Consider the following 26,867-nt stretch of genomic DNA (forward strand, 5'->3'; position numbering starts at 1 on the left):
CCCACGCCCTGGTGACGTGCTGACATCACGAGGCCTGGTTGGAAAGAGGAAGAAGAAATAACAACAACAGCAGCTCTGCTGGGCGAGTGACAGCGAGAGAGAAAATACGAGACTAGTTGAATCCTGTTAATTGCTATAGAATTTGTAATATCAGTTGCTGTTATTATTCAGCGCAAATATGTCTTTGTTGGGGAAGTTATTTGGCGCTGGAGGTAAAGGTGGGAAATCTGCTAGCCCTCAGGAGGCGATCCAGCGACTTCGAGACACTGAGGAAATGTTGACGAAGAAACAGGACTTTTTAGAGAAAAAGATTGACCAGGAACTCATCACTGCGAAGAAGAATGGCACAAAAAATAAAAGAGGTGAGATCTATGAGAAATACGGTTTTATCATGCCATGTTCAACTACTATCTTAAACTCGGAACCTCCAGACTAGTTAAAATGAACGTTGTATTTGCGCAGAGCTTCTTATACTATAGCAATAGTTGATTCTGGAACCTTCAACCGGGGAACTCGGAGCTCGTGTTTCTAAAACGAGTTTCCAAGACGGAAATGTCCTAGTTCCGACTAGCACGTGAACGCGGTATGATTAGCTAACTGGCTAGTTTTTTATCCAACAACTTCACAGGAAGAACGAAGTACCACAGCCACAAAGTCAATAGGCTGTATCGTACAAATGTAATGGATTTAGCTAACTTCAAGCAAAGACGGTATAGTGGGGGTAGGGAACCCTAGTCCAAGAGTTCCACAGGCACTTCATGGTTTTGAGTGGAACGTTTTTATTTAACCTTTATTTAACTAGGGTAGTCAGTTAAGAACAAATTCTTATTTTACAATGACGGCCTACCCCGGACGACGCTGGGCCAATTGTGCGCCGCCCTACGGGACTCCAGATCACGGCAAGTTGTGATACAGCCCCGGATCGAATCAGGGTCTGTAGTGATGCCTCTAGCACTGAGATGCAGTGCCTTAGACCGACCGCTGCGCCACTTGAGACCAGGTATGTTGATTATTAATCGATCACTGAACTGATCAATTCTAGTCGGGACAAATCCTGCAGTACCTGCGACACTCCAGCAACTGGGTTGCCAACCCCTGCAATACAGTATCAAGATATGCAGAAACTGCTTCTCCAATAGAAATGGTCGTCACTAGATACCACAGCCACAAAGTCAGAAGGCCTGCCTACTCAACCAATCTGTTCAAGGAGTATGATGACGTTTATTTCGGCTTGCGGTTCACGTTAAACGACCAATCAGATGAGGCAGTGTGATGATGTGTGTGTGCAGGGGAAGAGGAGAGACAGTGTGATGATGTGTGTGCAGGGGAAGAGGAGAGACATTTTATTTTATCTAGTGATCATCAAGGATTTGGTTATTAGGTATAATTAAACTAACCGTTCCAAATGCAAAGTGGTAATCGGTAATGTATGCAGACGACACCCAGTCAGATCCATTAGTATTTGGATAGTGACACAATTTGCCTCATTTTGCCTCTGTACACCACCACAATGGAATTGAAAGGAAACGATCAAGATGTGCTTAAAGTGTCGACTTTCATCTTTAATGTAAGGGTTTTGTCAAAATTACTGTATGAACCGTGTAAGAATTACAACCATTTTTATACATAGCCCCCCAATTTTAGGGGCTCAAAAGTAATTGGACAAACTAACAATAATAAATTAAATTGTTTTTGATACTTGGTTGCAAATTCTTTGCAGTCGATGACTGCCTGAAGTCTGGAACCCATAGACATCACCAGATGCTGGGTTTCTTCCCTGTTGATGCTGTGCCAGGCCTTTACTGTAGCGGTCTTCAGTTCCTGCTTGTTCGTTGGGCGTTTCGCCTTCGTTTCACTTCTTTGCCTTAAAGTATTGGGTTGCTTTCGGAGTATGCTTCGGGTCATTGTCCATCTGCAATGTGAAGCGCCGTCCAATGAGTTTTGAAGCATTTGGCTGAATCTGAGCAGATAATATGGCCCTAAGCACTTCAGAATTCATCCTGTTGCTTTTGCCAGCAGTTACATCATCAATAAATACAAGGGAACCAGTTCCATTGGCAGCCATACATGCTCACGTCATAACACTACCTCCACCATGCTTCACAGATGAGGTGGTATGCTTCGGATCATGAGCAGTTCCTTCCCTTTTCCATACTCTTCTCTTCCCATCATTCTGGTACAAGTTGATCTTTGCCTCACCTGGGGCGGCAGGGTAGCCTAGTGGTTAGAGCGTTGGACTAGTAACCGGAAGGTTGCGAGTTCAAACCCCCGAGCTGACAAGGTACAAATCTGTCGTTCTGCCCCTGAACAGGCAGTTAACCCACAAATAAGAATTTGTTCTTAACTGACTTGCCTGGTTAAATAAAGGTAAAATAAAAAAAATTAAAAAAAAAATCTGTCCATAGGCTTTTAAAGATGTTTTTTGGCAAACTCTAATCTGGTCTTGCTGTTTTTGAGGCTTACCAATGGTTTACATCTTGTGGTAAACCGTCTGTATTTTCTCTGGTGAAGTCTTCTCTTGATTGTTGACTTTGACACAGATGCGCCTACCTCCTTGAGGGTGTTTTTGATCTGGCCAACTGTTGTGAAGGGGCTTTTCTTCACCAGGGAAAGAATTTGTCTGTCATCCACCACAGTTGTTTTCCATGGTCTTCTGGGCCTTTTGGTGTTCCTGAGCTCACCAGTGTGTTCTTTCTTTTTAAGAATGTACCAAATAGTAGAAACATTATGTGTGGCCAAATCAATTATCTTTCTGATGTGTTTGTTTTAATTTTTCAGCCTAATGATGGCTTGCTTCACTGGCAGTGACAGCTCTTTGGACTTCATCTTGAGGGTTATCAGCAACAGATTCCAAATGCAAATGCCACACTTGAAATTAACTCTAGACCTTTTATCTGCTTACTTGTAAATTAACTAATGAGGGAATAACACACACCTGGCCATGGAACAGCTGAGCAGCCAATTGTCCAATTACTTTTGGTCCCTTAATTAAAGGGGGGCACATGTACAAAGTGCTGTAATTCCTACACCGTTCATCTGATTTGGATGTAAATACCCTCATATTCATTATTTGTGGTAGACAGCTAAAATAATAACTTGGTCAATGTCCAAATATTTATGGACCTGACTGTATGTATGCCATGGCCCCAACTATTGACCAAGCTATGTTAGGCAACAAGCTCAGATTGCAGCTCTAACAGAAAACACTGGTTTGTTTAAAACTTGTACTTAATGCGGTAAAGACTATATACATTTTGTTTTCTAATTCTCCCAAACATTTTTCAGATGGACTACATATTTATTCATTGGATGGTTCTCCCATCGATCGGGTCCCCAGCTATAAATATCTGGGCATTTGTATTGACTAATATTTAAAAAACATATGGATGAGCTAGTTAAAAAGCTAAGATTTAAAGTGGACTTTAAAACATTTCTTTTTTCATCTTTTTTTTTTTATCTTGCTTCAATCTGCTTCCCGCTATTTAGAGAGCACAGTCAACTTTCCTGCCAGTTCTTGACTATGGTGACATCCTTTACCAGATTGCAGCAGTCACTACTCTTAAACCTTTGGATGCCTTCTACCATAGCGCCATTTGAAATACTCACCACTGCATCCTGTACCTAAAGGTTGGCTGGTCTTCATTAAAGTCCCTTAAATCACTTAATTATTCCCTTTTTGTTTACAAGGCTCTACTTCACGAGATTCAAACTTATCCAACTTTGTTGTTAAAGTATAAAAACATGAGATGCTAAACACATTCACAGGGTTGAGGTTCCTCAGGTCTCCACTGGACTAGGTAAATCTGCTTTTAATTTTAATGCACCTTATGCTGGAACCAACTAGAAAATACATTACAATTCAATTTTCTGGTGCCATTTGGGAATTTAAAGTATTGATTTGGGACTTTAGTACTGAGAATTGTATGGGTTTTTTTTCTTGAAAATTTGTGATGTGCTGTATTTTAGTTTGTTTTACATTGTATCTGATATAAGATGAATTTGAATTGTATATGCAGGGCTCCCTTGTGACCCCTCAATGGTGACTCCCGGTTTAAATTAAAGGTAAAATAAATAATAAATAAAGGTTTGTAGTAATTTAAAGCTGCAATATGTAACTTGTTTGCATCCTGGCCCGAATACAAATAGACATTTTAGTTATATATCTGTTTTGTATTTGCATCTTTTACTTTCGGTTTTGTACACCAGCTTCAAACAGCTGAAAATATATTTCACAGTGGTTTAGATGGTACAATCATTCTCTACATTCAACTTGATTGTTTTGTCACATAAACTGGAATTAGGCGATCTATTAGAATTTTAGCAACCAGGAAATAGTTGAGTGATTTCTGCATAGTGCATTTTTAACCTTTTTTTGTTTTTAGAAAATTGTTTCTCTCTGATATGAAATATGTTCCTTATGTTTCCAAAACTGTATAGCAACTGATGCGTTTTAACGTTCAGAATGAGAGATTTGGGCTCTTAACAAAACTCCCCCAGCCAGAATATACTATCCTCAATAGGCGCTATTTAGCAATTGCACTAGTTAGAAACTTCCTTCAAACCGCATGCAGTGACATAAAAATGAATCTGATTCTGGGGAAGTAGTAAAAGGGCCTCATTACCAAAATCCCGAAGTATTGCTTCAAAACAGGAAAGTAGATAATGTGGGCGACGTTTATTATAGCCCTGCAGTCCACCTTGGTATTTTTTAACCAGTTTCCGTCTCTGTACAAAAGCATGTTCTTCAAGCTATGGAAGATGGCAAAATATTAAATAATAACTGAATGGACTTACAGTGGGGAGAAGAAGTATTTGATAACCTGCAAAATCGGCAGTGTTTCCCACTTAAAGCATGTAGAGGTCTGTAATTTTTTATCATAGGTACACTTCAACTGTGAGACGGAATCTAAAACAAAAATCCAGAACATCACATTGTATGATTTTTAAGTAATTAATTAGCATTTTATTGCATGACATACAGTGGGGCAAAAAAGTATTTAGTCAGCCACCAATTGTGCAAGTTCTCCCACGTAAAAAGATGAGAGGCCTGTCATTTTCATCATAGGTACACTTCAACTATGACAGACAAAATGAAGGAAAAAATCCAGAAAATCACATTGTAGGATTTTTAATGAATTTATTTGCAAATTATGGTGGAAAATAAGTATTTGGTCAATAACAAAAGTTTATATCAATACTTTGTTATATACCCTGTGTTGGCAATGACAGGTCAAACATTTTCTGTAAGTCTTCACAAGGTTTTCACACACTGTTGCTGGTATTTTGGCCCATTCCTCCATGCAGATCTCCTCTAGAGCAGTGATGTTTTGGGGCTGTTGCTGGGCAACACGGACTATCAATTCCCTCCAAAGATCTTCTATGGGGTTGAGATCTGGAGACTGGCTAGGCCACTCCAGGACCTTGAAATGCTTCTTACGAAGCCACTCCTTCGTTGCCCGGGTGGTGTGTTTGGGATCATTGTCATGCTAAAAGACCCAGCCACGTTTCATCTTCAATGCCCTTGCTGATGGAAGGAGGTTTTCACTCAAAATCTCACGATACATGGCCCCATTCATTCTTTCCTTTACACAGATCAGTCGTCCTGGTCCCTTTGCAGAAAAACAGCCCCAAAGCATGATGTTTCCACCCCCATGCTTCACAGTAGGTATGGTGTTCTTTGGATGCAACTCAGCATTCTTTGTCCTCCAAACATGACGAGTTGAGTTTTTACCAAAAAGTTATTTTTTGGTTTCATCTGACCATATGACATTCTCCCTTCTTCTGGATCATCCAAATGCTCTCTAGTAAACTTCAGACGGTCCTGGACATGTACTGGCTTAAGCAGGGGGACACGTCTGGCAGTGCAGGATTTGAGTCCCTGGCGGCGTAGTGTGTTACTGATGGTAGGCTTTGTTACTTTGGTCCCAGCTCTCTGCAGTTCATTCACTAGGCCCCCCTGTGTGGTTGTGGGATTTTTGCTCACCGTTCTTGTGATCATTTTGACCCCACGGTGTGAGATCTTGCGTTGAGCCCCAGATCAAGGGAGATTATCAGTGGTCTTGTATGTCTTCCATTTCCTAATAATTGCTCCCACAGTTGATTTCTTCAAACCAAGCTGCTTACCTATTGCAGATTCAGTCTTCCCAGCCTGGTGCAGGTCTACAATTTTGTTTCTGGTTTCCTTTGACAGTTCTTTGGTCTTGGCCATAGTGCATTTTGGAGTGTGACTGTTTGAGGTTGTGGACAGGTGTCTTTTATACTGATAACAAGTTCAAACAGGTGCCATTAATACAGGTAACGAGTGGAGGACAGAGGAGCCTCTTAAAGAAGAAGTTACAGGTCTGTGAGAGCCAGAAATCTTGCTTGTTTGTAGGTGACCAAATACTTATTTTCCACCATAATTTGCAAATAAATTCATAAAAAATCCTACAATGTGATTTTCTGGATTTTTTTTCTCTTTTTGTCTATCATAGTTGAAGTGTACCTATGATGAAAATTACAGGCCTCTCTCATCTTTTTAAGTGGGAGAACTTGCACATTTGGTGGCAGACTAAATACTTTTTTGCCCCACTGTAAGTATTTGATCACCTACCAACCAGTAAGATTTCCGGCTCTCACAGACTTGTTAGTTTATCTTTAAGAAGCCCTCCTGTTCTCCACTCATTACCTGTATTAACTGCACCTGTTTGAACTCATTACCTGTATAAAAGACACCTGTTCACACACTCAAACAGACTCCAACCTCTCCACAATGGCCAAGACCAGAGAGCTGCGTAAGGACATCAGGGATATAATTGTAGACTCGCACAAGGCTGGGATGGGCTACATGACAATAGGCAAGCAGCTTGGTGAGAAGGCAACAACTATTGGCGCAATTATTAGAAAAGGGAAGAAGTTCAAGATGACGGTCAATCACCCTCGGTCTGGAGCTCCATGCAAGGTCTCGTGGGGTATCACTGATTATGAGGAAGGGTAGCCTAGTGGTTAGAGCGTTGGACTAGTAACCGGAAGGTTGCAAGTTCAAATCCCCGAGCTGACAAGGTACACATCTGTCGTTCCCAGCCGTCATTGAAAATAAGAATTTGTTCTTAACTGACTTGCCTAGTAAAAAAAAAGGAAGGACCCCAGTCTTAAAGAAATGAGTAACACACTACGCCGTCATGGATTAAAATCCTGCAGTGCACGCAAGGTCCACCTGCTCAATCCAGTGCATGTCCAGGCCCGTCGGAAGTTTGCCAATGACCATCTGGATGATCCAGAGGAGGAATGGGAGAAAGTCATGTGGTCAAAAATATAGCTTTTTGATCTAAACTCCACTCGCCGTGTTTGGAGGAAGAAGAAGGATGAGTACAACCCCAAGAACACCATCCAAACCGTGAAGCATGGAGGTGGAAGCATCATTCTTTGGGGATGCTTTTCTGCAAAGGGGACAGGACGACTGCACCGTATTGAGGGGAGGGAGGATGGATGGGGCCATGTATCGCGAGATCTTGGCCAACAGCCTCCTTCCCTCAGTAAGAGCATTGAAGATGGGTCGTGGCTGGGTCTTCCAGCATGACAACGACCCGAAACACACAGCCGGGGCAACTAAGGAGTGGCTCCGTAAGAAGCATCTCAAGGTCCTGGAGTGGCCTAGCCAGTCTCCAGAGCTGAACCCAATAGAAAATATTTGGAGGGAGCTGAAAGTCCGTATTGCCCAGCGACAGCCCCGAAACCTGAAGGATCTGGAGAAGATCTGTATGGAGGAGTGGGCCAAAATCCCTGCTGCAGTGTGTGCAAACCTGGTCAAGAACTACAGGAAACATATGATATCTGTAATTGCAAACAAAGGTTTCTGTACCAAATATTAAGTTCTGCTCTTCTGATGTATCGAATCCTTATGTCATGCAATAAAATGCAAATTAATTCATTAAAAATCATACAATGTGATTTTCTGGATTTTTGTTTTATATTCCGTCTCTCACAGTTGAAGTGTACCTATGATAAAAATTACAGACCTCTACATGCTTTGTAAGTAGGAAACACTGCCGATTTTGCAGGTTATCAAATACTTGTTCTCCCCACTGTACATGGCACCTTTCTCGACACTCAGGACTCTTAACAGTGTAAGGGGAAACTTCCATTGTTAGTACTGCAACATTATTAAAATGAAATGAATGTTATAAAAGTGTATATTATAAATTACAGTGATCTGTCTTTGAACTTATGCCGCCTTGGCATATATTTATCTTTGGCTTTTGTTTGTCGAGTGTCTTTCCCATGGTGGCAAAATAGGTCTTTGTGCCCACAACTTGAAAGAAAACACCATTGAATGGGAGACTTTTAAACTCAGTTGGGAGAGTTTCTTCCTGCCAACGGCTGTACATCTGTTGAACGTCAAAGAATATGATATATTTCTATTTGAAATGACTACTCACCCTTTAGCCCAAAACCTTTGTGCTTTCTTAATGTTTTGAACTTTAGTGACGTTGCCAATTCTTGTTTCTGAACAATATTTAGTTCAGTTATTTGGTCATCGAACTTGAACTTGAGATAACCCAAGGCGGCAACACATGTTCTTCCCATGATATAAACTGACCAGGTGAAAGCTATGATCCCTTATTGATGTCACTTGTTAAATCCACTTCAATCAGAGTAGATGAAGAGGAGGAGACAGGTTAAAGAAGGATTTTTAAACCTTGAGACAATTGAGACACTCAGGGTGAATGGGCAAGACAAAATATTTAAGTGTTTTAGGTTTTGACAAACAGAGGGAAAAACTAACGGACAACTAGTCAAAGCTGAAACCAAGTTTATTTACCCACTGGGTCAAACAGCTGAAAATACATAGACCTGTTTCCATCAGTACAAGTATTTATACCCTCCTATTAGGCTGAGTCTCCTCCTTGCTCGTCTATAAAGCCAATACGTCTCTATTGCTAGGCAGAAACTTAGGTGGTGTGTGTAATAGAACTGTTCCTTGTCACTTCATCTGACATGACCTCGGCCCACATTCCTCACTCCTCCCTAATCCACGGCTATCAAACCTTATCAGTGACTGAAACCAGACTGTTACCCTTTGGCCCTCTCCATAGGATCCATGAGATTTGACAATAACATTATACATGTAAAGTAGTTCAAGTATAGTAACATGAATAAGTATATATTTCAAGCTAGAATCCAACAAGTGCCTTTGAACCGGGTATGGTAGTCGGTGCCAGGCGCACCGGTTTGAGTGTCAAGAACTGCAACGCTGCTGGGTTTTTCACACTCAACAGTTTCCCATGTGTACAGTGCCTTGCGAAAGTATTCGGCCCCCTTGAACTTTGCGACCTTTTGCCACATTTCAGGCTTCAAACATAAATATATATAAAACTGTATTTTTGTGAAGAATCAACAACAAGTGGGACACAATCATGAAGTGGAACGACATTTATTGGATATTTCAAACTTTTTTAACAAATCAAAAACTGAAAAATTGGGCGTGCAAAATTATTCAGCCCCTTTACTTTCAGTGCAGCAAACTCTCTCCAGAAGTTCAGTGAGGATCTCTGAATGATCCAATGTTGACCTAAATGACTAATGATGATAAATACAATCCACCTGTGTGTAATCAAGTCTCCGTATAAATGCACCTGCACTGTGATCGTCTCAGAGGTCCGTTAAAAGCGCAGAGAGCATCATGAAGAACAAGGAACACACCAGGCAGGGCCGAGATACTGTTGTGAAGAAGTTTAAAGCCGGATTTGGATACAAAAAGATTTCCCAAGCTTTAAACATCCCAAGGAGCACTGTGCAAGCGATAATATTGAAATGGAAGGAGTATCAGACCACTGCAAATCTACCAAGACCTGGCCGTCCCTCTAAACTTTTCAGCTCATACAAGGAGAAGACTGATCAGAGATGCAGCCAAGAGGCCCATGATCACTCTGGATGAACTGCAGAGATCTGCAGCTGAGGTGGGAGACTCTGTCCATAGGACAACAATCAGTCGTATATTGCACAAATCTGGCCTTTATGGAAGAGTGGCAAGAAGAAAGCCATTTCTTAAAGATATCAATAAAGGGTCGTTTAAAGTTTGCCACAAGCCACCTGGGAGACACACCAAACATGTGGAAGAAGGTGCTCTGGTCAGCTGAAACCAAAATTGAACTTTTTGGCAACAATGCAAAACGTTATGTTTGGCGTAAAAGCAACACAGCTGAACACACCATCCCCACTGTCAAACATGGTGGTGGCAGCATCATGGTTTGGGCCTGCTTTTCTTCAGCAGGGACAGGAAAGATGGTTAAAATTGATGGGAAGATGGATGGAGCCAAATACAGGACCATTCTGGAAGAACCTGATGGAGTCTGCAAAAGACTTGAGACTGGGACGGAGATTTGTCTTCCAACAAGACAATGATCCAAAACATAAAGCAAAATCTACAATGGAATGGTTCAAAAATAAACATATCCAGGTGTTAGAATGGCCAAGTCAAAGTCCAGACCTGAATCCAATCAAGAATCTGTGCAAAGAACTGAAAACTGCTGTTCACAAATGCTCTCCATCCAACCTCACTGAGCTCGAGCTGTTTTGCAAGGAGGAATGGGAAAACATTTCAGTCTCTCGATGTGCAAAACTGATAGACATACCCCAAGTGACTTACAGCTGTAATCGCAGCAAAAGGTGGCGCTACAAAGTATTAACTTAAGGGGGCTGAATAATTTTGCACACCCAATTTTTCAGATTTTGATTTGTTAAAAAAGTTTGAAATATCCAATAAATGTCGTTCCACTTCATGATTGTGTCCCACTTGTTGTTGATTCTTCACAAAAAAATACAGTTTTATATCTTTATGTTTGAAGCCTGAAATGTGGCAAAAGGTCGCAAAGTTCAAGGGGGCCGAATACTTTCGCAAGGCACTGTATCAAGACTGGTCCACCTCCCAAAGGACATCCAGCCAACTTGACACAACTGTGGAAAGCATTGGAGTCAACATGGGCCAGCATCCCTATGGAATACGACAAATTGAGGCTGTTCTGTGGGCAAAAGGGGGTGCATCTCAATATTAGTACGCTGATCCTAATGTTTTGTACACTGTATATATTGTATATTGTATATTGTATCAGTGTATATTCCATCTAATCCTACAATAATTGCTAGCGTTTCATCATTCCCTCTCCGTAACCTCGTACCCCTGCACATCTACTCGGTACTGGTACCCCATGTATATAGCCAAGTTATAATTTCTCATTGTATATTTATTACTTTTCTATTTCTCTTTTTTTTCTCTGTACATTATTGTTAGTCTACACCTGTTTACGAAGCACATGACAAATAAATTTGATTTGATTTAACATTTATTGCAACACTTACACTGTAGTACCCCAACCGGCCGCATGACATCGTGCGCAAATTGATTTTGTCCCCCCACACCAAGCACAATCACGACACACAGGTTAAAATATCAAAAACAAACTCTGAACCAATTATATTCATTTGGGGACAGGTCAAAAAGCATTAAACATTTATGGCTATTTAGCTAGCTAGCTTGCAGTTGTTATTTTACCTGAAATGCACAAGGTCCTCTGCTCCGACAATTAATCCACACATAACACGGTCAACCGAATCGTTTCTAGTCATCTCCTCCTTCCAGGCTTTTTCTTCTTTGGACTTTATATGGCGATTGACATCTAACTTTCATAGTTACATGAACGACTGACTTCTATTTTAGCTCTTGGCAACACAGACGCTCATTGGCGCAATAATTGAATATCAAATCGAAGTTTATTTGTCACGTGCACTGAATACAACAGGTGTAAAGCTTACAGTGAAATGCTTACCTTACAGGCTCTAACCAATGGTGCCAAAAAAAAGTTGTGTGTGTGTGTGTGGGTAAGTAAAGAAATAAATAAAACCGCAGTAGAAAGACATTTGAAAAAAGAGTAGCAAGGCTTATAGAGGTAGAATGTACATGTAGGTATCGTTAAAGTGACTGTGCATATATGATGAACAGAGAGTAGCAGAAACGTAAAAGAGGGGTTGGCGGGTGGTGGGACACAATGCAGATAGCCCAGTTAGCCAATGTGCGGGAGCACTGGTTGGTTGGGCCAATTTAGGTAGTATGTACATGAATGTATAGTTAAAGTGACTATGCATATAAGATAAACAGAGAGTAGCAGCAGCGTAAAAGAGGGGTTGGGGGGGGGGGGACACACACAATGCAAATAGTCCGGGTAACCATTTGGTTACCTGTTCAGGAGTTTTATGGCTTGAGGGTAAAAACTGTTGAGAAGCCTTTTTGACCTAGACTTGGCACTCCGGTACCTCTTGCCATGCGGTAGTAGAGAGAACAGTCTATGACTGGGGTGGCTGGGGTCTTTGACAATAACATGTATGTTTAAGTTTATTTTGTAACGCTCGCGACGAGAGGTCTACCGGTTAATCGGTTTTAATCGGGCCAATTTCAAGTTTTCATAACAATCGGAAATCTGTATTTTTGGACACCGATTTGGCCGATTTAAAAAAATATATATATATATATATATATATTACACCTTTTATTTATCTATTTAACTAGACAAGTCAGTTAATATCACATTCTTAATTTCAATGACTGCCTAGGATCGGTGGGTTAACTGCCTTCTTCAGGGGCAGAATGACAGAATTTTACCTTTGTCAGCTCGGGGATTCGATCTTGCAACCTTGCAGTTAACTAGTCCAACGCTCTAACCACCTGCCTCTCATTGCACTCCACGAGGAGCCTGCCTGTTACGCGAATGCATTAGAAGCCAAGGTAAGTTGCTAGCTAGCATTAAACTTATCTTATAAAAAACAATCTATCAATCATAATCACTATTTAACTACACATGGTTGATGATATTACTAGTTTATCTAGCGTGTCCTGCGTTGCATATAATCGATGCGGTGCGTATTCGCGAAAAAATCTAAAATCTAAAATCTTCCAAAGACAGCCAACTTCGCCAAACGGGGGAGGATTTAACAAATGCGCTTTTGCAGTTTGGGCTGCCTAATTTGCCATAATTTTACGTAATTATGATATAACATTGAAGGTTGTGCAACGTAACAGGAATATTTTGACTTATGGATGCCACCCATTGGATAAAATACGGAACGGTTCCGGATTTCACTGAAAGAATAAACGTCTTGTTTTCGAGATGATAGTTTCCGGATTCGACCATATTAATGACCTAAGGCTCGTATTACTGTATGTTATAATTAAGTCTATGATTTGATAGAGCAGTCTGACTGAGCGGTGGTAGGCACCAGCAGACTCGTAAGCATTCATTCAAACAGCACTTTCGTGCGTTTTGCCAGCAGCTCGTCGCTGTGCTTCAAGCATTGAGCTGTTTATGACTTCAAGCCTATCAACTCCTGAGATTAGGCTGGTGTAACCAATGTGAAATGGCTTGCTAGTTAGCGGGGTGCGCGCTAATAGCGTTTCAAACGTCACTCGCTCTGAGACTTGGAGTGGTTGTTCCCCTTGCAGAGGGCTTTTGTGGAGCGATGGGTAACGCTGCTTCGAGGGTGGCTGTTGTCAATGTGTTCCTGGTTCGAGCCCAGGTAGGGGCGAGGAGAGGGACGGAAGCTGTACTGTTACACTGGCAATACTAAAGTGTGCCTATAAGAACATCCAATAGTCAAAAGGTATATGAAATGCAAATGGTATAGAAAGAAATAGTCCTATAATAACTACAACCTAAAACGTCTTACCTTGGAATATTGAAGACTCCTGTTTAAAGGAACCACCAGGTTTCATATGTTCTCGTGTTCTGAGCAAGGAACTTAAACGTTAGCTTTTTTACATGGCACAAATTGCACTTTTACTTTCTTCTCCAACACTTTGTTTTTGCATTATTTAAACCAAATTGAACATTTTATTTGAGGCTAAATTGATTTTATTAATGTATTATATTAAGTCAAAATAAGTGTTCATTCAGTATTGTTGTAATTGTCATTGTTACAAATGTAAAAAATTTTTTTAAATCGAACGATTTAATCGGTATTGGCTTTTTTTTGGTCCTCCAATAATCGGTATCGGCGTTGAAAAATCATAGTCGGTCGACCTCTACTCGCGACGCAAACGCTGTGGCCAGCATGTTAGACATTTCTGTTTCATGTTTGATGCAATACATTTTCATTTAGCCTAGCATTTCTTACCCTCTGAGTGGGCATAATGTTTATTGTGAACATGAATGATCAAGACTCATTAGGCATAAGTTTTGTTAAATTAAATTAATGTATGGTTTCCTTTGTTCATACTTCTCAGGTTATATTGGAGTGCTGTGTCCTATGTCTCTGTCATTCTGGTTGTGCGTGATAGGAGTGCAAGCCTCAGTGTGCATAGAAATAGGCTGTAGCCTTGGAGTCAGTACCTTGAATAAGAGAAAATGATTGTTCAATGTATTAATGTTGATGTAATTAATAATCACTAAGTCTGATTAAGTCGAATGTACCAATGTATGTGGAAATTTCCTTTTACATTGTAGAATCAGTGTATTGGTTGTAATTGGGTAATTGTATGGTCCTGGCAGGGGCTAAGTGCTTATGTACCTGTTTGACAGATTCAATTTGGTTTCTCAAGGGGACACTGTGCAGTCTTGCCCTCTACCTGTGTCTGTTCAAATAGTACATGTTAAGTCTAATACAGAGGCTATTTATTTTGAGATATTGCACGTGTATATTTGGTAAATCAACTTTCATCGTTGGATTACCAAGACTCTACACAATGAGCACGTCAACCTGCGTTGCCTTCTGCTGATTTCATGCAGAATGCAGGTCCCTATTTTACAATCACAGAATCAAAATGTGTTGAAGACAAAATAACGAAAAGGGCTGTCTGATAGCCTCAAAAAATATTTTTTGTTGAACAAGTCATTGCATATATAGATTTTTTAATTTTTTTTTTACTTGACTTCAGACTTGACTTGACTTAGAACTTGTGACTCGACTTCCTCTTAAGAATGTATGATTTACTTGACTCAAGGCTCGACCTGTCCTACTTGGGACTCGACTTGAGACTCGGACCTTGTGACTTGAGACTCGGACCTTGTGACTTGAGACTCGGACCTTGTGACTTGAGACTTGCTTGTGACTTGGTCTTACCTCTGCCTAAAGATATCATGTACTAGGGTTGGGCGATGTCAACCTTTGTCCTATCATGATTATGCTACAATTGGATGCATAATCATGACGAAAGATAATGTTGTTGAAAGCCTGTGCAGAGGCTATGCCTAACGATGCCTTAATAGAAAATGACTCAAGTGAAAGTTACCCAGTAAAATACTACTTGAGTAAAAGTCTAAAAGTATTTGGTTTTGCATATACTTAAGTATCAAAAGTAAAAGTGTATAAATATTTTAAAATTCCTTATATTAAGCAAATCAGACTGCACCATGTTCTTGTTTTTTAAATTGATGGATCGTTTTGGAGCGTGCCCTGGCTAAGACATAATTTACAAGCGAAGCATTTGTGTTTAGTGAGTGTGCCAGATCAGAGGCAGTAGAGATGAACAGGGATGTTCTCTTGATGTGTGTGAATTGCACCATTTTCCTGTCCTGCTAAGCGTTTAAAAATGAAACGACCACTTCTGGGTGTCAGGAAAAATGTATATAATTGTCATTAGGAATGTAGTGATGTAAAAGTTGTCCAAAATATAAATAGTAAAGTACAGATTACCCCAAAAAACTACTTTAGTACTTTCAATTATTTCTACTTAAGTAATTTACATATCTGGGATGGAGTGTTTTGTGTGTGTGTGGAGCAGAGTGGACAGGAGAGGGAGAGACACAGTAGCCAACATAACATTAAATTGGCATGGCTATCTATCATCCCATTTGACAATGCCTGGCCTGACTACATCAAATCCGAGTAACCTAGAGAAGCTAGCTGAGCTAACGTAGCTAGCGAGCAAATTTTTTGTTCCTGAATTTTAATCCCATTTTGCATTGAGTTCTCACTTCACTTTCTACACATGGAACTAATTTTGACAGTAATGCCGCTCTGATTGGCTGGCAAAAACAACAATCTACATGTGAAGGCTACCGGACTTCCGACATTAGAGAGAGAAACAATCTACAGTACCAGTCAAAAGTTTAGACAAACCTATTAATTCAAGGCTTTTTCTTTAGTTGTACTTTTTTCTACGTTGTTGAATAATAGCGAAGACATCAAAACTATGAAATAACACATGGAATCATGTAGTAACCAAAAAAGTGTTAAACAAATCAAAATATATTTTAGATTCTTCAACCCTTTGCCTTGATAACCGCTTTGCACACTCTTGGCATTTTCTCAAGCAGCTTCATGAAGTAGTCACCTGGAATGCATTTCAAGTGTTCCTTGTTTAAAGTTCATTTGTGGAATTTCTTTCCTTAATGCGTTTGAGCCAATCAGTTGTGTTGTGACAAGGTAGGGGTGGTATACAGAAGATAGCCCTATTTGGTAAAACACCAAGTCCATATTATGGCAAGAACAAATAAGCAAAGGGAAACAACAGTCCATCATTACTTTAAGAAATGTCAATGAATTTTAAGAACTTTGAGAGTTTCTTCTTCAAGTGCATTTGCAAAAACCATCAAGCACTATGATGAAACTGGCTCTCGTGAGGACCGCCACAGGAAAGAAAGACCCAGAGTTACCTCTGTTTCAGAGGATAATTTCATTAGTTACCAGACTCAGATTGCAGCCCAAATAAATGCTTCAGAGTTCAAGTAACAGACACATCTCAACATCAACTGTTTAGACGAGACTGTGCGAATGGTCGAATTGCTGCAAAGAAACCACTAAAGGACACCAATAAGAAGAAGAAACATGCTTGGGCCAAGCAACACGACCAATGGACATTAGACCGGTGGAAATCTGTCCTTTGGTGGTTCCCACCGTGTATGGAGGAGGCGTGGGGGTGCTTTACTGGTGGCAATGTGATTTATTTAGAATTCAAGGCACACTTAACCAGCATGTTTACCACAGCATTCTTCAGTGATACACCATCCCATCTGGTTTGGGTTTAGTGGGACTCATTTGTTTTTCAACAGGACAATGACCCAAAACAGGCTGTGTAAGGGCTATTTGACCAAGAAGGAGAGTGATTGAGTGCTGTATCAGATGACCTGGCCTCCACAATCACCCGACCTCAACCCATTTGAGATGGTTTTGGATGAATTAGACCGCAGAGTAAAGAAAAAGCAGCCAACGAGTGCTCAGCATATGTGGGAACTCCTTCAAGATGGTTGGAAAAGCATTCCAGGTGACTACCTCGTGAAGCTGGTTGAGAGAATGCCAAGAGTGTGCAAAGCTGTCACGGCAAAGGGTGGCACTTTGAAGAATCTCAAATATTAAATATATTTAGATATTTTATAACACTTTGTTTACTACATGATTACATATGTGGTATTTCCTAGTTTTGATGTCTTCAGTATTATTGTACAATGTAGAAAATATTTAAAAAATAAAGAAACTCTTGAATGAGTAGGTATGTCCAAACTTTTGGCTAGTACTGTTGTCACAAGAATTTTGCTATCTCAATGGTTGAACTCAACTATCACTCAAGCTTTGTCTATTTCCCAGAGGTCGTAAATCTCCGGTTAATAAAGAATTAGACAAAGTCTCAGATTCTGCAATAGAAATTAACACAGAAATGAACTCGCATCAGTTGAAACTCCACCTCTCTTTAGGTGGGCTGTTTTTTTCCAAAGTTCACATACATCGTTTATCAACCTTCTGCAACATGTTTCATCATCTTCTGCAAGCCTAGACATTTCTAACTGTTTTTCTCCTCCCTAGGGTGGGGAGGCCTCTTTCCAGTTATTAGTTTTACCGTTATCACAAGTCGACAGTTCAGTTGTCCTTGAATGTCTCAACTATACCCAGCTCATATTGCGAAATAGTAACACAATGGCCTAGTCACACACCTTATTGGATTATGACTCTAACACATTTCATCTTAAACATACAAATTATTCTATCAACTGTATATATTGTTGAGTTTAGTCAGGTATTTGAACCATGTCTGAAATTAGTTCTAGGGAGGTTCAAGGTAAGATGTGATCTAGAAATCTACAAGCTATGCAGTGAAAGCATCTTATCACATCTAAGATACTTCAGATAATGTCTCGACTCAATTAAATACGTATTGTAAGCCTATACAAGGTCTCCCAGTGAATACAGAGTTAAACGACTCAAATGAACAGCGTTATATTTTGTATTTCCTCTTGCAGTGCTTTAGGCTTATGCTGCTCCATTAGTATTCCCACCCCACATATCCTCTCACAGTTGTCTCTCCTTCCTCTCCTCTTGCATCCAGCTGCTCTGCAGGCATTAAAACGAAAGAAGCGGTACGAGAAGCAGCTGGGCCAGATCGATGGCACGCTGTCCACCATCGAGTTCCAGAGGGAGGCGCTAGAGAACGCCAACACCAACACCGAAGTGCTGAAGAACATGGGCTTTGCTGCCAAGGCCATGAAGGCAGCCCATGAAAACATGTAAGGGCCACCTCCACTTCTGTTTCACAAATGCTCCATGAAAGACACACACACCCACACCTCCAAGAATGCAACAGAGTGCCTCTGTTGACCCAGGCCCACATTGTTCTACTTCATATTTGTCTAGTAAAAAGCACAAGGTGATGCACCCACAAATGTTTATAGAGGTGTTGAATAACAGAGAGTAAACTATATGAAAATAAAGTCACACACTATATACAGTGCATTGACCTTTTCCACATTTTATTACGTTGATTAAATCTACACACTCATCAATCTACACACAATACCTCAATGACAAGTCAATAACAGGTTTTTAGAATAAAAAAATAAAAAACTGAAATATCAAATCAAACTTTATTTGTCACATGCGCCTAATAGAAGTGTAGACCTTACCGTGAAATGCATACTTACAAGCCCTTAATCAACAGTGCAGTTCAAGAAAGAGTTAAGAAAATATTTACCAAATAAACTAAAGTAAAAAATAAATAAAAAGTAACACAATCAAATAACAATAGCGAGACTCTATACAGGGGGTACCGATACCGAGTCAATGTGCGGGGGTACAGCTTAGTCGAGGTAATTTGTACATGTAAGTAGGGATGAAGTGACTGCATAGATAAGTAACAGCGAGTAGCAACAGTGTACAAAACAAATGGGGGGGAGTCAATGTAAATAGTCTGGTGGCCATTTGATTAATTGTTCAGCCATCTTATGGCTTGGGGATAGAATGTTTTTAAGGAGCCTTTTGGTCCTAGACTCGGCGCTTCGGTACCGCTGGCCGTGCGGTAGCAAAGAGTACAGTCTATGACTTGGGTGACTGGAGTCTTTGACAATTTTTTGGGCCTTCCTCTGACACTGCCTATTATATAGGTCCTAGGTGGCAGGAAGCTTGGCCCCAGTGATGTACTGGGCCGTACGCACTACCCTCTGTAGTGCCTTACAGTTAGATGCCGAGCAGTTGCCATACTAGGCGGTGAAGCAACCGGTCAGGATGCTCTCGATGGTGCAGCTGTAGAACTTTGAGGATCTGGGGACCCATGCCAAATCTTTTCAGTCTCCTGAGGGGACAAAGGTGTTGTCGTGCCCTCTTAACAACTGTCTTGGTGTTTTTGGACCATGATAGTTTGTTGGTGATGTGGACACCAAGGAACTTGAAGCTCTCGACCCACTACAGCCCCGTCGATGTTAATAGGGGCCTGTTCGGCCCGCCTTTTCCTGTAGTCCACGATCATCTCCTTTGTCTTGATCACATTGAGGGAGAGGTTGTTGTCTTGGCACCACACTGGCCGGTCTCTGACCTATAGGCTGTCTCATCGTTGTCGGTGATCAAGCCTACCACTGTTGTGTCATCAGCAAACTTAATGATGGTGTTGGAGTCGTGTTTGGCCACGCAGTTGTGGGTGAAGAGGGAGTACAGGAGGGGACTAAATACACACCCCTGAAGGGCCCCAGTGTTGAGGATCAGTGTGGCAGGCGTGTTGTTGCCTAACCTCACCACCTGGGGGCGGCCTGTCAGGAGGTCCAGGATCCAGTTGCAGGGGGAGGTGTTTAGTCCCAGGGTCCTTAGCTTAGTGATGAGATTTGTCGGCACTATGGTGTTGAACGCTGAGCTGTGGTCTCTGAACAGCATTCTTGCATAGGTGTTCCTTTTGTCCAGGTGAGAAAGGGCAGTGTGGAGTGCGATTGAGATTGGGTCATCTGTGGATCTTTTGGGGTGGTATGCAAGTTGGAGTTGGTCTAGGATATCCAGGAGGATGCTGTTGATGTGATCCATGACCAGCCTTTCAAAGCACTTCATGGCTACCAACGTGAGTGCTACGGGGCGGTAATCATTTAGGCAGGTTACCTTCACTTCCTTGGGCACAGGGACTATAGTTGTCTGCTTGAAACATGTAGGTATTACAGACTCGGTCAGGGAGAGGTTGAAAATTTCACTTGCCAGTTGGTCCGGGCATGCTTTGAGTACACGTCCTGGTAATCCGTCTGGCCCTGAGGTTTTGTGAATGTTGGCCTGTTAGAAGGTCTTGCGCACATCAGCTACGGAGAGCGTTATCACACAGTCTCGTCCAGAACAGCTGGTGCTCTCATGCGTGCTTCAGTGTTGCTTGCCTCGAAGCGAGCATAAAAGGTATTTAGCTCGTCTGGTAGGCTCGCGTCACTGGCCAGCTCGTGTCTGGGTTTCCCTTTGTAGTCTGTAGAGATGAAACGGTATGAACATTTTAATCTCACAATTATTGTGACAAATTATCACGGTTATCAGAATTATCGCTGTATTGTTAAAATGTTCTTGGAATGTTCAAACAACAAATAAAATTAGCAGCACTATGCACTTTCTGTGTGCATAAGCATTAAAATAATAACATTAACATTCAAGATGGCACCATGTGGCCATGAGAGGTAAAAGTTTCCCTAGTGCCGGTTTAAAAGAACACAACCGCAAGTAAATCAAGTAAACAAACAACAAATAAACATAGCAGCACTCACTTTGTAGTGAGGCACAGCCAACCTTCATCAGCCTCAGAAAGCCTGGCCTCTCAAAAATTTGAAATGACATCATATTATTTGCAATGTAATATGAAAGGGCTGCAGTGAGGTCTTGAGCATTTTTTGATGTGGGTGCATAAGCAGCCTGCCTTTCACTGAGTTTGTCTGCTGCACGCCCACTCTGTAAACAAGGGAATAGCAAATGTATTATTATTGGTGTTACATTTTATAATTATTATTATTATTATTGTTCACACACACAGTCTATCTTCTGTGTTGCATTTGAGTATATGCAATGTCCCCATGCACAATTTACATACAGTGCCTTGCGAAAGTATTCGGCCCCCTTGAACTTTGCGACCTTTTGCCACATTTCAGGCTTCAAACATAAAGATATAAAACTGTATTTTTTTGTGAAGAATCAACAACAAGTGGGACACAATCATGAAGTGGAATGACATTTATTGGATATTTCAAACTTTTTTAACAAATCAAAAACTGAAAAATTGGGCGTGCAAAATTATTCAGCCCCCTTAAGTTAATACTTTGTAGCGCCACCTTTTGCTGCGATTACAGCTGTAAGTCGCTTGAGGTAGGTCTCTATCAGTTTTGCACATCGAGAGACTGAACTTTTTTCCCATTCCTCCTTGCAAAACAGCTCGAGCTCAGTGAGGTTGGATGGAGAGCATTTGTGAACAGCAGTTTTCAGTTCTTTCCACAGATTCTCGATTGGATTCAGGTCTGGACTTTGACTTGGCCATTCTAACACCTGGATATGTTTATTTTTGAACCATTCCATTGTAGATTTTGCTTTATGTTTTGGATCATTGTCTTGTGGGAAGACAAATCTCCGTCCCAGTCTCAGGTCTTTTGCAGACTCCATCAGGTTTTCTTCCAGAATGGTCCTGTATTTGGCTCCATCCATCTTCCCATCAATTTTAACCATCTTCCCTGTCCCTGCTGAAGAAAATCAGGCCCAAACCATGATGCTGCCACCACCATGTTTGACAGTGGGGATGGTGTGTTCAGGGTGATGAGCTGTGTTGCTTTTACGCCAAACATAACGTTTTGCATTGTTGCCAAAAAGTTCAATTTTGGTTTCATCTGACCAGAGCACCTTCTTCCACATGTTTGGTGTGTCTCCCAGTTGGCTTGTGGCAAATTTTAAACGACACTTTTTATGGATATCTTTAAGAAATGGCTTTCTTCTTGCCACTCTTCCATAAAGGCCAGATTTGTGCAATATACGACTGATTGTTGTCCTATGGACAGAGTCTCCCACCTCAGCTGTAGATCTCTGCAGTTCATCCAGAGTGATCATGGGCCTCTTGGCTGCATCTCTGATCAGTCTTCTCGTTGTATGAGCTGAAAGTTTAGAGGGACGGCCAGGTCTTGGTAGATTTGCAGTGGTCTGATACTCCTTCCATTTCAATATTATCGCTTGCACAGTGCTCCTTGGGATGTTTAAAGCTTGGGAAATCTTTTTGTATCCAAATCCAGCTTTAAACTTCTTCACAACAGTATCTCAGACCTGCCTGGTGTGTTCCTTGTTCTTCATGATGCTCTCTGCGCTTTTAACGGACCTCTGAGACTATCACAGTGCAGGCGCATTTATATGGAGACTTGATTACACACAGGTGGATTGTATTTATCATCATTAGTCATTTAGGTCAACATTGGATCATTCAGAGATCCTCACTGAACTTCTGGAGAGAGTTTGCTGCACTGAAAGTAAAGGGGCTGAATAATTTTGCACGCCCAATTTTTCAGTTTTTGATTTGTTAAAAAAGTTTGAAATATCCAATAAATGTCGTTCCACTTCATGATTGTGCACCACTTGTTGTTCATTCTTCACAAAAAAATACAGTTTTATATCTTTATGTTTGAAGCCTGAAATATGGCAAAAGGTCGCAAAGTTCAAGGGGGCCGAATACTTTCGCAAGGCACTGTAAATACAAAGTAGACAGTGATAGTAATTGCAATGATCCCAACAATTTACATGAATACAGGAGTCTTGCATAGGAGTCTTGCATAGGAGTCTTGCATAGGAGTCTTGCATAGGAGTCTTGCATAGGAGTCTTGCATAGGAGTCTTGCATAGGAGTGTATAGTGTTTCTCCTGTTGGAACAACCAAGTCGACGTCTGCCGGATTTTAAATGAACAAAATATGTTGGTTGGGTGACTAAACCTAACGTGTTATCGTGTGCATTGGGCGAATAGAGTCTGCAGACACACAACGCATACAGCAGCAGAACAACGTGTAGTGTTTTAGGTAACACTGAAAGCTTCAGTTTACATTATTGACAAGTTAGACAGACAAACCATGACATTTTCCCCCATTCCGAAGTCCCCACATCATGCATTGAGCCAAAAGTTAACTTACCTTGCATTCGCTATAAAGTAGTGGGTGGTGGTCACGAAGATGACTCAAGAGATTTGAATTGTTGCCCACTTTCACTGTGATTTATTTTTTTAAATAATATATATTATTATTTTATTTTTTAAATATGTCCTGCAGACAGGGTGACCATCTTCGATTAAGTTTCCCTCAGCACTCTTGTAAAACCCAAAGTATGACCACACTTCAGATTTAGTTCTTAGAAGGCTGAAAAATCTCACGAGCGCTGTCACTGCCTTCCGTCATGTTTTCACACAAAACAAAACCCAAGTTACATGCTGCGCCTGCGTCAGACTGTTGCTAACTTTGCTTGAGGCTGGACAGTATGAGTTTTTCAACCCGTGGTAATCAAACACTTTTCACTCTGTTATTTAGGTTAGTATTGTGGAGTAACTACAATGTTGTTTTCTCATATCACAACACTTTCACTGTTTTCAAATAACCATTGATCTCATGGTCAAATCCCTGAGCATGTTCCTTCCTCTCCGGCAACTGAGTTAGGAAGGACACCTGTATATTTGTAGTGAGACATGCTCACTCACTATCCAAAGCCTAATTAGTAACTTCACCATGCTCAAAGGGATATTCAATGTCTGCTTTTTTTATTTTTACCAATCAATGTCCTCCTTTGCGAGGCATTGAAAAACCTCTGGTCTTTGGTTGAATCTGTGCTTGAAATACAATTATCTGTATAGCCTCAATCAATTATTGAATGTGTGGGGTAGTCATTCAAAAAAAAAACTATTACTGAGTCCATGCAACTTATGTGATTTGTTAAGCCCATTTTTACTCCTGAACTTATTTAGACATTTCAGCTTTTCATTTATATTAATTCTGAAAAATGTTCAAACAAAATTCCACTGACATTATGGGGTATTGTGTGTAGATCTGTGACAAACAATCTCAATTTAATCCGTTTCAAATTCCGTCTGTAACACAAAATGTGGTAAAAATAAAGCGGTGTGAATACTTTCTGAAGAATATGCAACTTTCTTTTAATACTTCACGTGTGACAGGCACTTTGCATTCTAAATAATGTAATAAAATGCTAACACCAATTTCTGCTGTAAGGTTGATTTTCATTTTCCATATCTCCTAATTCTTTTCAATGTAAATGTTTGGGAATTTCATCATTGCAGCTCATGGTGTAGTAATGTCAGAAATGGCTTGTGCTAGAAAATCTTTAAGAATGCCATTGTTATTCTTTCCTGAATTTGCTATGAATGATGTCCATTGCAAATTAAATGTTTTATTAATTTTTTTTCCACAGGGACATAGACAAAGTGGACGACTTAATGCAGGACATCACAGAGCAGCAGGAGCTGGCACAAGAAATCTCTGACGCTATTTCTAAACCCGTAGGGTTCGGAGAGGAATTTGATGAAGTAAGATAAAGCTAAGAAGCTGAGTGCGCATGTCTCAATTTTTCCATACCGAAGGGTTAGTGTAATTCGGTATCATTGGTATGTCCCTCCCCTGAACCCTAACTTCAACCCTTAACCATTTTAAATGTCAACTTCAATGGGGTAGGGACATCCCAAAGATCACGGATAGCAAGGACTCATATCGAATCAGACTGCAGTCATCTACTATCGTTGTTGTTATTAAATGTATCCTTATCTTCTTTGGATATGTAGACATGTCTAGCCCCTAATGACGTTTTATTTGTTTGTTTAGGATGATCTCTTGGCGGAATTGGAAGAACTGGAACAAGAGGAACTAGACAAAAACCTGCTAGAAATCGCAAGCACAGAGAATGTACCGCTGCCAAATGTACCCTCTACATCCTTACCTGCAAGACCAGCAGGTAATGGATATATTGGCTTAGCCACTCAAGCTTAGCATCCTTTAAAGCTAGATAATATCTCTTAAGATCACTGGCAGGAATTTAATTTACCATTGCAATGCTTTGTTTATAAAATACTGTCTGTGGAGATGGGGAGGGAGAGAGAAATGTACACTAATAATTTGGTGCGATACCCAACATGAAACACTGAAAAGTCAATGTAATTGTCAGACATTGTAGCATATGCTACCTCAGTCTTTATTTATAGGCAGATTGAAAAATCTTACTTACTCTATTAAATGAATGTGGTTTATTCTTACAGTACAGAAGAAGCAAGAGGAAGACGAGGATGACATGAAGGATTTGGAGGCATGGGCCGCCAACTAGCCACTGCTGTTACTCCATAGCTGCTATAGGTGGAAAAGAAAGACTATGGTTTAGTGTGATGTGTTTTAGAGACTTAAAAAAAAAAAAAAAAGACTAAACACAGCTTGACAACCTTTCGCTTCCTGTCAAGCTCAATCTCCTATAGAGGGGCAATGGCATGTTGTACCTTTCACCACCAAAAGCCCCAAATCTCTGGAGCAGCCAAACAGAAAAGGCTCATTTAAAAATGTGTTTTTCTATGCGTCCCTCACCTTGTTCTCATCTGTAACGCATTGTTGCATTTCCTCCTTCTCTTAGCCCACAAAATATATTTTGAGGAGAAAGTATAAAAATGACTCCTCAAAACCTCCATGTAGAATTTCTAATACCTCATACCGTTAATGTGTAGTGCAACAAGATATTACAATATCCTGTATTCCATTTTGTTGTTTATGCACAATATCAGTCATGTGTTCAAATGGCAATCAGCTGTTCTTGAATCTGTTTGTAAAAATATGCACTTAAAATACACCGATTGTACATGATATTTATTAATATCAATTTCCAGCGTGGAGAATTTGATTCCCATTTGCAGGGCTGTTGGGTTTAAATGAGCTTTTGGCTGGATTTATTGAACTATATCATGAGTATCCTTCCAGATACTCTGACTTTCACGCAGGCAGATAACTATGAGGAAAACTCCACATGGTGTCCTTGAAATTATTCTCTGCGTGATGGTTCACACGTATCTTTCTGTATCTTTGAAGTGAATGAATCTAACCGAACCTACAACTAGTTACATTTTGCAAACACAGTGACAATTCTCTTGAAATATGTTTGTGCTATATCTGTTCTGGTTTGTGTAACTGAAGTGACTGTGTGAGTGACAGCATGCGCACCTCTGAGGTTGTTTGTTCATTTTCATCTTTAAGAGACATTAACACTAGAGGAGGTTTTAAAAAGTTGTTTATTAGGGTTTGGGCTTTTCAGAGTTATGTATTTTTTTTGTTTAATGATATGCTGTTGTGTGTAGGAAGAGATAATTGATTGTATTTAAACTCTAGGCAGTCAGGTCTAATTAACATCATGGCTTTTCTGAGTTTGTGAACTTACCCCACTATTTTATAGTTCACCGTGGTGCTTGATGTTTTCAAATTTAAATGTTTCTTCTTTCTTTTTTTCTGTCTAAATTTAACTAATGTGGTATGACCGCATTTGTTATGTCTGACATGGTCTGTGCGTTTGTATAAGGGGCTGTTTTTTGCAGTCTGGTTCCTATTTTTGTTTGGTCTGTCTTCCTACCCTGCCTATCACAACTTGCCCTTGTTCTAATGGTATGCCTAAATTAAACCTTTTGACAAATGTG

At 40.5% G+C, this 26,867-nt stretch overlaps 1 protein-coding gene across 2 annotated transcripts; it reads left to right on the plus strand.

Annotated features, from left to right (window-relative positions):
* LOC110527643 (charged multivesicular body protein 4b) lies at positions 1-26,867 on the plus strand. 2 transcript variants are annotated; one of them, XM_021609051.2, is made up of 5 exons: positions 1-362; positions 18,287-18,464; positions 24,620-24,734; positions 25,027-25,156; positions 25,458-26,867. In XM_021609051.2, the coding sequence occupies exons 1-5, from the start codon at positions 179-181 to the stop codon at positions 25,520-25,522; spliced, it is 672 nt and encodes a 223-aa protein (XP_021464726.1). In that variant the 5' UTR covers positions 1-178; the 3' UTR covers positions 25,523-26,867. The 2 variants fall into 2 exon arrangements, with proteins under 2 accessions (XP_021464726.1, XP_021464727.1); XM_021609052.2 differs by lacking the exon at positions 1-362 and adding an exon at positions 507-1,000.

This window comes from Oncorhynchus mykiss, chromosome 7 (assembly GCF_013265735.2).
Source record: "Oncorhynchus mykiss isolate Arlee chromosome 7, USDA_OmykA_1.1, whole genome shotgun sequence".
NCBI classification, from domain to species: domain Eukaryota; kingdom Metazoa; phylum Chordata; class Actinopteri; order Salmoniformes; family Salmonidae; genus Oncorhynchus; species Oncorhynchus mykiss.

Excerpts from the sequence above, each read along its gene's own strand:
- LOC110527643 (XM_021609051.2), top strand. The coding sequence starts at position 179 with ATGTCTTTGTTGGGGAAGTTATTTGGCGCTGGAGGTAAAGGTGGGAAA. Across the intron at positions 18,465-24,619 it reads AAGGCAGCCCATGAAAACAT|GGACATAGACAAAGTGGACG; the intron begins GTAAGGGCCACC and ends TTTTTTCCACAG. Across the intron at positions 24,735-25,026 it reads TCGGAGAGGAATTTGATGAA|GATGATCTCTTGGCGGAATT; the intron begins GTAAGATAAAGC and ends TTGTTTGTTTAG.